This window comes from Bison bison, unplaced genomic scaffold, assembly GCF_000754665.1.
Source record: "Bison bison bison isolate TAMUID 2011002044 unplaced genomic scaffold, Bison_UMD1.0 scf7180017864146, whole genome shotgun sequence".
NCBI classification, from domain to species: domain Eukaryota; kingdom Metazoa; phylum Chordata; class Mammalia; order Artiodactyla; family Bovidae; genus Bison; species Bison bison.
This window is the reverse complement of record NW_011494718.1, coordinates 11,852,175-11,865,579: the sequence shown is the minus strand read 5'-3', so window position 1 is coordinate 11,865,579 and position 13,405 is coordinate 11,852,175. Positions and strand designations below refer to the sequence as shown.

Below are 13,405 nucleotides of genomic sequence, written 5' to 3'. Positions count from 1 at the left end.
AAGAAAAAAGAACTGACACTGTTTGTTACCAGCAATAAGATTTGAGCTTTTGAACAAAAATTAGAATTTTGGGGAATTTGTATTTGCTACTTTGAGCTTCACAGCTTCCCATACTCAAAGACTTTTCTGATGAGATTTTTGGTGGTATTAACAATGTGATTTTTCATATTAAAAAATAAAATGACTCCGCATTTATAAGATCTGTATAATTCAATGAAGCAGTATTTCTGTATTATAAAAGTGTGGTAAAATATTATGAATGTATTAAAGTGCACAGTAGACCGGCTTTAATTTAGACGAAAAATTGACGGATAGTTTCAGATTCCAAGGTACAGCTTTAAGAAGCTATCACTGGTTGAGTTTGATGTAGTATCCATAATTACATGAAAAGATGGTCATATGCAAAAGATGAAGATGTTCCTCCTGTTTCCTATTACATTTCTGTAATTAGGTCAGATTTTCCTCACATACTCCAATCTAAACAATAGATCCTAAAAGAGCAAAGGCAAAAGCAGGTATTTGTATCCAGCAGTCTCCTACTAAACCAGACATTAAGGAGATTTGTGACTGTAAAACCGTATCAGTCTTCTCATTACAAGTTTTTGTTCAGAAAACATAGTTATTTTTTATAAATACACGTTACCTGTGGTATTGCATAATGGGTTATTTAATAAGTTAATAACTATTAAAAAGCTTTTCAGTGTTGATTTCCAACTGGTAAATATCAGTATCTGTAACCCACCCTAATGAAAAGCTGGTTAAGGTTCTTAAATTTTAAGTGTATTAAAGGGACCCTAAGACCAAAACATTTGAGAACTGCTTTAGAAAGTGACTATCCATCAGATTAAATGAAGACTCTGTAGTACTCAGATTAGAGTTTGAAACCATTTGGAACATGGTGCATCTAACATTGAGATCAAAGACAGAACAAGGTTCTAGGACAAATGTGAACCCAGAAGGATAATAGGAGGTCAGATGAGAAGGGTGAGTTACTCCAGACTCTACACCCAGGCAGCTGAATCCTGTCTCCGAAAACTTTCTCCCTAAGTGGGATGGTTTTCAGGGCTTCTCTGGCTTTCTTAGCTATTTCTTTTCAAATAGTATTTCTCTGAGAACTTTGCTGAATGTTTAATTTGTAAATGAAAAAGATTTAGGGGACCATCACTGTGACAAGAACTCCTGGTAATAGCAAAGTCCTGTTTGTTACAGGTTTAGTAAATATTTTCTTCTTGAAACTTAGGGTCTTATGCTTAAAATCCAGGACTTGATAATTTGATTCTTAGTTCTTGTAGTGGCAGGATAATTTGCTTTAAAATATCAAGGAAGAACAAATTTAAAATTTCAAGCTAAATATCAATGTATTCTCTATAACATTAATTGAGCTTGTATATTTTATTTTAATGTCCAAATGTAGATAACTTTGATTCAGTTGAATAGATACATATCATGTGCTTTGTGCCTAGATATTATGATAATTCTTGTCCTAATGAAGGACTCCTCCTGACTAGAAACAAACCAGTTGTGCAGATACTTCAAATACAGTGCATTCATTGCTTAGTGGAAGTCTGCATAAGGTACTAGAGTGGATGGCCTTGGAGATCCTTGGAAGAGTTGAAGAAGGCATTGCACATGCAGTTGCGCTGGGCCTGAGATTTGAAAGCCTCCTAGGAATTTGCCTGAAGAACTTGAGGGAGAGCAAACTAATCAGGGAATCTACTATGTGTAGAGGCAGTAAGGCATTAGAAAGTTATAGCTTGTACTCATGGAACTCTGCTCAGTGTTATGTGGCATCCAGGATGGGAGGGGAATTTAGGGGAGAATGGACACATGTGCATATATGGCTGAGTCCCTTCTCTGTTCACCTGAAACCGTCACAACATTGTTAATCAGCTATACACCAGGACAAAAGAAAAAGTGTTTTTTTTTTTTTTTTAAAGTTATAGCTTGTTTTGGAAAGTAGCAGTAGTCTTCTTGAAGTGTCCAGTGCAAGGATGAGTGGCAGAAGATAGAACAGGACAGAGAGATAGGGACTGGATCATAAAAGGACCTCTGTGTCATGCAAACACTTTCTCATTTTATTTGGCAGGCTACAAAGAGCCTTTAAAATAATTTTGAGCAGGGATTAACAGGCTGTGAATAGTATTTTGGAAGACGTGAATCTGGTCGTATTAGGTCAGAGGAGGTTAGATCAGAGAAAAGAGTGGAGATTGGAGACAGGGGAGACCATACTGAGGCTGCCCCAAGAGTGAGGACTGGATTTGATGTGTAGCAGGCAGTTGAATGTAAAGATTTATAAGTTGGGTAAGATAGGTTTGGGTTAATGCCATGAAACAAGGCAGTGCCAAATAAAAGAGATACTAAAGGAATTATTAAGCTAAATGTAAAATTCTGTGTACAGTTTTTTTCCCTTTTTGTATTCTTTATATCCTCGAGACTGCAAAGGATCCTGTTTTTGTGAGGTGTATCATTCAGAGGAAGTCATCTGTCAGCAACCTACCCATTCATTTCGTTTGTGCTCCTACCATACATATTCTGTCATTATTACATTTCCAATATTTTGGCAATGTTGAAATTAAAAATTAAAGTTTATATTATAAGCAGTCGTAAATATTCTAATGGGCACTGTGTACAGATATTTTACTCAATTTTTGTGTAATTGCATCTGCCAAGTTACTTTCTTTATTACAGAAGGTTATTCTAGACTAAAAAAGGTTTGTGAATTTCTGCCTGTATTGAAGTAACAGGTCAGTTTAGAATAAAATACGGTGAATTGTACCAAATTTGCTGTCAGGAAGAAGTCTCTTGTTGTTCTCTTCTGTCCTCTAGTCTGCTAACTTGAATTTTATCCTTTTCTCACTAAAATGCTTCCACTGAGAAGGACGTAAACGTAAAAAGCACAAAAAACATTTTAAGAAACCTTTTAAAGGTCTTGATCGCTCAAAAGGTAGGTAAAAGTGGTTTTTATGCCATGTGTTATTTATACACATTACCACTTGATTTCTGTCTTCAAAGGTAAAATAAATGTTAGATTATGATGTAACTTCAAAATAAGTTTTAGGGATTTCCCTGTTGATATAGTGGCTGAAAAATAAGTTTTAAGTTGGAAATGCATATTAAAATCTAAAATAAAGCAAGGAATAGGTTGTAATTCCCGTTGAGTAGTACTTTAGCTATCCTTGATCATTGATTATGAATTATGTGATAATTTCAGCTCTTGAACTTGTATTTTTGTATTTTTTATAGATAAACCAAAAGAAGCCAAAAAGGATACATTTTTGGAAAAATTGGCAACTCAAGTAATTAAAAATGTACAAGTAAAAATCACAGACATTCACATTAAATATGAAGATGATGTAAGTAGTTTACTTGGTGTAAGTAATTGTGTGTTTTATGACATTAATTATTGATTAATTATTATTAATTATTAATTATTGATTTGCCCATACATGGCAGTTTTAAATCCAAGATTAAGTTTTTCCTGATTAGTACACTACCGTATCTCCTTACTAGCATTAAGCTTTTTACATTAAATGTGTAAATATATCATAAACCACCATATGTTTCTTTCTAAAGCTAATTTAAGAGATTTTTGGATTTTCCTTTATTATTTATTTTGAATTTTGTTTAAAGACTTAGACTAATAAAGCTTTAAGGAACTAATTTTTTTATTTTTTACAAAGACAAAAAAATTGGTTCCCAGAGGTAATGAAGTAATTGGTTACAATGGTGGTTGTTAGAAAGGGGACTAAAACCTAGGTCACTTGGCTGGTAGTCTCATGTACTTTACATTCTACCACACAGGATTTTAGCACACACAGCTACTCACATACATGTGGAACAATGTTTAGAAACCACTTTACTGATAACTAAAAGCTTAACGTTAGTTGATTAAGAACTATTTGATTAATTTCAATTAAAACATAATCAATATTTTAAACTTAATGTAGATTGCTTTGTCTTAAAGTTTGAAGCATAATTGAAAAGCCTTGAATTTTTTCATTTATGTAACCAATTGGAAATGCTTTTTCATCTTTTCCAAAAATGAGTTGCTTTCTTTTTTGTTTTTAGTTTGCTCTAAGTTTAGATTACATTTAAAGTCATACTGCCATATAGAGAATTTATTTTACTTTCCTGATAAGTCCCTTTTTTCAGTTCATATTCAGTAAGATACACTTGTAGTTTTTCAAGATATACCATCTCCGTCTTATACCAACTTTATGTTTTGGTTTTCTATAGTCATTAGACTGAATTTTGCTAACAAATGTCTGAAAAACCTAGCTCATCATTAGACTGAAATTTTTTTTTTGGCTGTGCTGAGTGTTCATTGCTGTGGGCTTTTCTCTAGGTGTGGTGAGCAGAGCCTGCCCTCTAGTTGCGGGCCTGGGCTTCTCACTGCAGTGGCGTCTCTTGTTGTGGAGCGTGGGCTCTGCGTGTCCCGGCTTCAGTAGTTGCAGCACATGAGCTCAGTACTTGCGGCTCCTGGCTCTAGACCACAGGCTCAGTAGTTGTGGCTTAGTTGCTCCGTAGCATGTGGGATCTTCCTGGGTCAGGGATCGAACTCACGTCTCCTGCATTGGCAGGTGGATTCTTTACTGCTGAGGCACCTGGAAAGTCCAGTAGACAGAATTTTACAAACAAATGTCTAAAAAGCCTAATTCATAAATTGCCTTGTTTAAAACAAACTTAGAACTCAACTTGTCATGGAAGTAAAAGAATTATTCTTAAAGCCAGTGTGGTATGTTGATGAATAATAATCTCAGCTTTTAAAACTTTTTTTATTTTTAACTGAAGGATAATTGCTTTACAGTATTGTGTTGGCTTCTGCCAAACATAAACTTGAATCAGCCACAGGTATACCTATGTCCCTTCTCTCTTGACCGTCCCTCCCACTTTGAGTTTAAACTTGAACTAAGCTTTTCTACTGAGCAAGTACAATTTGAAAGGTACGTTATTTCTTTCTCTTTAATGAAAAAATACAGAGATGCACAGGAGTGGGACAAATAACATCAATTACAGTTAAGTTGGTGTCAGTGACAAAGTAAATTAAAATAATCTACAGGAAAAATTAAAAGCGCAAAGGGATCTTCCTGGTATCTTGCCTCTTTCAGTGTGATTACCTTAATTATTGTGTGTGGAAGGATAGTTAAAAATATAGAAATGAGGGTAGGGAGAGTATAATTTATCATAAAGATGCTCTTTGTATGACAGCAGTAATTTATGGGCAGTGCATTAGCAGCTGAGGAGTTGTGCTTTATTAAAGTTCCTTCTGAAATAGCTGCAAGCTATTTTGAGCTTGATATCCATAGGCCTAAAAAGATGAATGTGAGAATGAAGCAAATATATTTTGCCACAAACCATAATATATCTGATATTAAAAATCAAAGCTCACAAAGCTCATTCTTTACAGCTATACCAGATCATGGTTTTCCTGTTTGAGAAGGGTGTATGTGACTCAGGTCCCTGATGGATGATTTAGAACATTATATGATTTTTCTCTTGTCTCTAGTTTCCCTATTTTCTTTTGTGACCAAAAAACACTAATTTTTGTTCATCTCTGAGATGTCAAAAACAAAGTCATCATACACACAATAGCACAGTTTAAGCACTGTGTATAAATATTACTTAGATATTGAAGATGAGAACTAGATCAGTTTAATAATGGCAGATTTTGGGTTAAGGGATTGAGGAAATTAAATATTAAGGATCTTGAGCATCTTCTAACAAACATTCTTTTTTAAGTGTCATTGGAAATTAAAGGTGTAGAGAGACAGTTCACGTTTCTAAATGTGAAAATCTTTGTAAATAATTTAGTGGCACTGTTTTATCTGCAACTCCTTGTTTTATTTATCTGTGGAGAACATGTTTAGTGGTATGCATAAAGAGGCTATCTCTTTTAAACTATGTGGGCAAGAATCTGTTTAGTGAGTGTTCTCACTTCTAGTAAAAAAAAATAGTTCCACTGGGAAAGTATCATGTTAGTGTCATGCCTACAAAATATGGAAAACCTCAGCCATGTTAGTGTCTTCCTTCCCTTTCTTCTCCACAAATCCATTTGTGTTGTGTAACTTCCTTGTAAATTCATTGTCCTGTGTTGCCTGTTGTAGAGTGTAAAATGGATTTACCCTCACTATGAGTGTATTTTAATGTCACTTTTTTTCTTTGACAGGTATCAGATCCAAAGCGGCCTCTTTCATTTGGTGTCACACTGGGAGAACTTAGTCTATTGGTAAAGTTGACCTTATTTAAAATTTCTGTGGAATCTGTAAAATATTATTCTCAGGGTGAATTTCCTAAAATCAGCTATTGCTGCAAATAGCTATTTTATTTTTTTGTGTAACCTTTCTACAGCTTTTCTAGAAATTTATTATTTTTAGTGATACTTTTATTATATTCTGTAATTATTTTATCTTTGAGTTTAATAAATATAGAAATATTAAGAACAAGTGTTTTGAAGGTCTTAAAAGCTGTATCTTAAATGTGTAGTAAATTAGGGGAAGATAGATTTCCAGAGTCAAGTTCTTCTCCACAGTATAATTTCCAAATAGCTTGTACATGTGTATCTGTTTATATGTATGTATATGTGTGTTTATTATTTTGAAATATACATAATTTATTTTGATTAAGTATTTTACAATGCAGTTTGTTTTTTCTTTTAAGATCCTTAGTATATAGAGTGTATATAGAGTGGGTATATCCTGATTGGACTTTTTTTTTTTTTTTTCTAATATGGACAACTAAGTGGTAGGAACATGTTTTAAAGTTAAGGGCAGTGAGTGGTAAATCACATTGGGTATATTTTTGCCTTTTGATTAGTTATGTGAAGAGGGCCTTAGGAAGGAAAGAAGACGAAGGAAAAGGAAAGAGAAGTAGTCTATTAAACAGAAAAAGGTCTTTGTTCCATGGATTCCTTAAGAATGATACATGCATACAGAGAAGTAGAGATATACATCAGTTGAAGATCAAAGCAAAAAAAAAAAAATTAACAGGTATTGGAGAAATAAAGGAAAGGGAGTCAAGGAAGCTAGTGTTTAATACACTGTTTATCCTTTGCTTGTCTCCAAAATAAACTTGAAATAGCTTTCAATAAAAAAGAAATAATCCTATAATACTTTCGAAGAACCAGAATCTGTGTTCTGAAAGGTAGAGACATAATTGTTTCAGAAAAATGAGACTAACAATATTAGTCATAAGAAAGGTCAGTATTTAATATTGAGCTTCTAGCAGACCAAATGAAAAACACAACATAGTCATGTGACTTAGTTTGCATTGACTGATGGCAGGAGTACTAGGGTGTAAGGATGATGTAGTTTCTTGTTGTTTGATCCTCTGTATCTTTCCTCAGATTTTTCATGTGGTTTTCTTTGCCTGTGTTACTCTTTTCCCTTAAACTTCCTGGTGATTTATTCAGGTTTTAATATTTCCTTGAGATATTACTGTTTCTCATTTTTTTTTTTTTTTTTACTTCACTCTTAGAATTTACTATTTCTTTTTTAAAAATACTCCCCTTCACATTTTATCAAAGCACCTGTGACACCTTACTGTATGGTTACCATGTTGGTTTCCTTCTATCCAACCTCCATTCATTACTACAGTATTACCTGTATTTTAGTGTTTTTGTGATGATTTATTAAATAGTTTGAATAAAGTATTTGCCACATTGGCTCAATTTCTGCTTCAACTACTACATTGACTATTATAACAACAATAATAGCAGACTCACCTCTTTCTGTATCTGTACCATTCCTTTTTTCCATCTTTTCAAATGCAGACTAACTCTTAAATCTTAGATAATCTCCCCACCTCTGATTGGATCCCATCCTCGCCCATGTCCTTAGGAGCCTTTCCCCGACTTTCTCTCATTCTCTTCTAGCTTTTGTCCTTTCTTCCTTATTTCTGTCAATTTCCTTTTCTTTCCTAAATCTTCAACTCTTCTTCCCTGCCCACCTCTGTCTTCTAACCATTTAAGCGCATTTAAGTCTCTCCTTTATATTAAAATTGAAAAGCCTCTCCTTAACCTCCTCTGACTCCACTCAGCCACATCTAACTACTGCCTAGCTAGCTCTTTGTTTTTTTTTTTTTATTCATACCCACTCTCAGACACACAATAGCTCAGTAATTATTTTCTGGATGAATGAACTCAATTAAATTAGAACCTCCTCAATTCTCTTTTTCACTGTTCCTTTGATTTTGTAATATGAAAAACAGGTAACTCACATTAGCCAGTGTTAACTGGATGTCTTGTTATTTCTAAGTTATTTTGTTATGGTTATTAGAGCACTGTTTTGTGATACATATACTTCATTTCACAGTTACTCTTTTTTTCTGTTTTAGACTGCAAACAAACACTGGACACCATGCATATTAAATGAAGCAGAAAAAATTATATACAAGGTATTAGACTAGACTTTTAAATCTAGTTATTTTCCTGAGTACAAACGTTTAATGTATTTTCTTCAAGAAATCTTGATAGAACAGAATATTCCATTGAATGGGAGTTGAAAGTTTAGGGTTTAGTTTTGGCTCAGCTAGTTACTATGTTACCTTCTAAAATCACTTACCTTTCTTCACCTAGAATATAAAGAAGCTGGATAAAATTAATATTTCCCAAATTGTATTTGATGGGGCATTAGATAATTGAGATAATATTAGATTTGTTGAAAAAATATTCTCTGGTCAAATAAGATTACTGACTAAAACAGAAAGGTGTTCATAGTTAGACAGGTATATTTTGTTTTGTTTTAAACTCCAGGATTTCACAATACTTTAAATATGCTAATAAACACTTTGAATCTTCCAAAGGGATATTTTGTATGTACTTTTCTCCACCTTGTTGATTATAGAATCCTCTTCCCTTCACCCTTCCTTTGAAACAGCCATTTGTATTCATTGGAGGAATCATGTCTTTCTTATTCATTGAAATACAGAGTCTGTTATATACTGAATTCGCAATAAATATTTGATTATTGAATGAGTAAATCCCCTGGGGAACACTGTTCCTGCAAGCACAATTCAGCAAATGCTAGATTAATAAGTGTTAGTTACTCAGTCATATCTGACTCTCTGGGATGCTATGGATTGTAGCCCGCCAGGCTCCTCTGTCCATGGAATTCTCCAGGCAAGAATACTGGAGTGGATAGCCATTTTCTTCTCCAGGGGATCTTCCTGACCCTCAGATTGAACCCAGGTCTCCTGTGTTGCAGTTAGTTTTTTTCACCATCTGAGCCACTAAGGAAGCCCAGATTAATAATAAAGTCTCTGAAGAACATACATACATTTTCCTCCACTTTTGCATTATCTTCTTCCCTTTAAAAGTTCAAAATGACAGTTGGATGATTTTGGTATAGTGAACATGAGAATATTCTTTTAATACTGATACATAACTTCGGTTTGTTAGTTGCCTGATCTTTTCCAACTTTTTTTTTATAGCTGATACGACTTGATAGTCTCAGTGCCTACTGGAATGTGAACTGCAGCATGTCTTACCAGGGGTCAAGGGAACAGATCTTGGTAATTTCAGTTTGTCCCCTGAATAGCTGACTATACTCCTGGGATTTACTTTACATACGTGGTCTCTCTCTAATGAGGACAAGATACTGGTCTTTTGCTTAAGTTGTAACTAAGTCAGAAGTGTGCAACACAGTTTTTGAATTGACTCCGTGTTAAAAATAGCACTTTTGTTTTTGAAGATCTTTGTGACATCTTTCACTTGACAGTGAGATGAGAACCTATACTATCAAATTAAAACTGGATTTATGGTTTTTCACACTCTCATTTTGATGGCATTCTGGTTGCATTGTGGAGTTTCATATGAGAATGATTACTTGAAAAGGATTGTAAAGAAAGATGATACCTGTCAGATTTTTAAAAAATGTATCCGTAGCATATATTTTAAGCATTTACAGTGATGCATCACAGTGAATGATTGATTCAAAACTAAGCATGCTAAGTCATGTCTTAAAGCTAAGCAGTCTTAGTCATATTTACCTAGAAAAGAACAGTTGAATTTTCTGAATTAATTCCAAGATTCTGTCTTTTATTTCTCAGAAAGATATTGTAATGATTAATTTGCCTTTGTCTAGAAAGTGATTGAGATCCTAATTTATGAATGTGTGTGTGTGTACACATTATATACCTTTTAAGTCAGAGTGGAACAGTCTTATGTTGTTTCTAGGTATTTAGAATTTATAAAAATTACCTACTGAAGTAATATTCTAAAGAAATATATCTGTAAATAGTGCTCAGTGTGTTTTTCTTATGGACTAATAATTACAAAGTTGGGAATAAAGATACTGATTTAGAACCAAATTTCATGTGTGTGTGTGTGTGTGTGTGTGTCAGGGGTGCTGAGAATATATGCATTTTCTTTTTCATTCTCATATCATTCAAATTTTTTTATAGGATCAGCTGAAAAGTGAAATTCTTACAAGTAACAATATACCCCCAAACCATCAATACAGTAAGTAATGGTAAAAGTTTATTTTATGTTATAGGAAGCGTGGAATTAAATACTGTATTTTAATATACTTTTTCTGATAAAGTTATTTTGACAAAGAGAAAGTATGTTAGTGTCATGATAACAGCATATTCAGTATATATTTTAGTATTTAGAAATAGATTGTAACACTTACACCACTGGAGAGTGAGAGAGAAGGGCTCTGTGGGTATAGTTCACTCCCAACAGCTAACCCCCTTGACCTCCATGTTTTTTCCCTATCTTGTTAATGTCTACTTTCTTTTAAGAATTAGATTTTCTTTTTTTTTCTTTGTTTAATAATGAAATCTCTGAGGTCTTGATATTCAGGTTACTTTGAACATGTCAGTATTGTAGTGTTAAGACAAAGTACTCCAGAGATTTTAAAAAAAAGAAGTATAGATGATTATAGCATAGCCTCCCAGGTGGCGCAGTAGTAAAAAATCTGCCTGCCAATGCAAGAGATGCAGGAGTTGCATGCATGCACATAGTTGATTTATAGTATTATGTGAATTTCAGGTATACAAAGTACAGATAATGTGTTTTTACAGATTATACTTCATTATGGATTATTATAAGATACTGGGTCCAATTCCCTGTGCTATACAGTAAATCCTTATTGCTTATCTGTTTTATGTGTTGTAGGTTGTACATGGTAATCACATACCCTAATTTGTCCCTTCTCCTTCCCTCTCCTCTTTGGTGGCCACAGGTTTCTTTTCTACATCTGTGAGTCTGTGTCTGTTTTGCATATTCAATCATTTGTGTTTTCTTTAGATTCCATATATAAATGATATAATGTAATGTTTGTCTTTGTCTTATTTCACTAAGCATAATATTCTCTAAGTTCATCCATATTGCTACATATAGCAGTATTTCATTCTTTTTTATCGCTGAGTAATATTCCATTGTATATACGTACCATATTTTAATCCGTTCCTCTTTTGATGGGCATTTGGGTAGCTGAAATAGCTTGGCTGTTGTAAATAGTGCTGCTGTGAACATTTGGGTGCACCTGTCTTTTCAAATTAGTGTTTTTATTTTTTCAGGATATATGCCCAGAAGTGGAATTGCTGGGTCATACGGTAGTTCTATTTTTAGTTTTTTGAGGAACCTCCATACTGTTTTCAGTAGTGACTGCACCAGTTTACATTTCCCACTGACAATGCACAGAGGTTCCCTTTTCTTCATATTCTCTCCCAGCATTGGTTATTTGTAAACTTTTTGATGGTAGCCATTCTGACAGATGTAGGGGGTAAACTCACTGTTGTTTTGATTTGAATTTCTCCAGATCTCTTTTCTGTTTCTTGGCAGCCTTACCTTTATTTATTTTTGAGTAGATCTCTAACAAAGCTGCCTGTATATTATTTATCCCATACATTTTCTCTGCTATTCTTTTTTTTAATATAAATTTATTTATTTTAATTGGAGGCTAGTTACTGTACAATATTGTATTGGTTTTACCATACATCAACATGAATCCGCCATGTGTGTACACGTGTTCCCCGTCCTGAACCCCCCTCCCACCTCTCTCCCCATACCATCCCTCTGGGTCATCCCAGTGCACCAGTCCCGAGCATCCTATATCATGCATCGAACCTGGACTGGCAATTCGTTTCATGTATGATATTATACATGTTTCAATGCCATTCTCCCAAATCATCCCCCTCTCCCTCTCCCACAGAGTCCATAAGACTGTTCTATACCTCTGTGTTTCTTTTGCTATCTCGCATACAGTGTTATCGTTACCATCTTTCTAAATTCCATATATATGGGTTAGTATACTGTATTAGTGTTTTTCTTTCTGGCTTACTTCACTCTGTATAATAGGCTCCAGATTCATCCACCTCGTTAGAACTGATTCAAACGTATTCTTTTTAATGGCTGAGTAATACTCCATTGTGTATATGTACCACAGCTTTCTTATCCATTCATCTGCTGATGGATGTCTAGGTTGGTTCCATGTCCTGGCTATTATAAACAGTGCTGTGATGAACATTGGTGTACACGTGTTTCTTTCAATTCTGGTTTCCTCAGTGTGTATGCCCAGCAGTGGGATTGCTGGGTTGTATGGCAGTTCTATTTCCAGTTTTTTAAGGAATCTCCACACTGTTCTCCGTAGTGGCTGTACTAGTTTGCATTCCCACCAACAGTGTAAGAGGGTTCCCTTTTCTGCACACCCTTTCCAGCATTTATTGCTTGTAGACTTTTAGATAGCAGCCATTCTGACTGGTGTGAAATGGTACCTCATTGTGGTTTTGATTTGCATTTCTCTGATAATGAGTGATGTTGAGCATCTTTTCATGTGTTTGTTAGCCATCTGTATGTCTTCTTTGGAGAAATGTCTGTTTAGTTCTTTGGCCCATTTTTTTTTGATTGGGTTGTTTATTTTTCTGGAATTGAGCTGCAGGAGTTACTTGTATATTTTTGAGAGTAATTCTTCGTCAGTTGCTTCATTTGCTATTATTTTCTCCCATTCTGAAGGCTGTCTTTTCACCTTGCTTATAGTTTCCTTTGTTGTGCAGAAGCTTTCAATTTTAATTAGGTCCCATTTGTTTATTTTTGCTTTTATTTCCAGTATTCTGGGAGGTGGGTCATAGAGGATCCTGCTGTGATTTATGTTGGAGAGTGTTTTGCCTACATTCTCTTCTAGGAGTTTTTTGTTTCTGGTCTTAGGTTTAGATCTTTGATCCATTTTGAGTTTATTTTTGTGTATGGTGTTAGAAAGTGTTCTAGTTTCATTTTTTTACAAGTGGTTGACCAGTTTACCCAGCACCACTTGTTAAAGAGATTGCCTTTTCTCCATTGTATATTCTTGCCTCCTTTGTCAAAGATAAGATATCCATGAAAGAAAGAAAGAAAGTGAAGTCGCTCAGTCGTGTCCGACTCTTTGTGACCCCATAGACTGTAGCCTACCAGGCTCCTCTGTCCATG

The 13,405-nt window shown here is 34.4% G+C and overlaps 1 protein-coding gene across 1 annotated transcript in view; it reads left to right on the top strand.

Annotated features, from left to right (window-relative positions):
• The window catches only part of VPS13C (vacuolar protein sorting 13 homolog C (S. cerevisiae)), a 183,907-nt gene that overhangs the window by 26,017 nt on the left and 144,485 nt on the right, over window positions 1-13,405 (top strand). Inside the window, exons 6-10 of the mRNA XM_010840782.1 lie at window positions 3,244-3,353; window positions 6,167-6,226; window positions 8,332-8,391; window positions 9,427-9,507; window positions 10,399-10,456. Of these exons, the coding sequence (XP_010839084.1) occupies window positions 3,244-3,353; window positions 6,167-6,226; window positions 8,332-8,391; window positions 9,427-9,507; window positions 10,399-10,456 (369 nt within the window). The remainder of the gene's footprint in view (window positions 1-3,243; window positions 3,354-6,166; window positions 6,227-8,331; window positions 8,392-9,426; window positions 9,508-10,398; window positions 10,457-13,405) is intronic.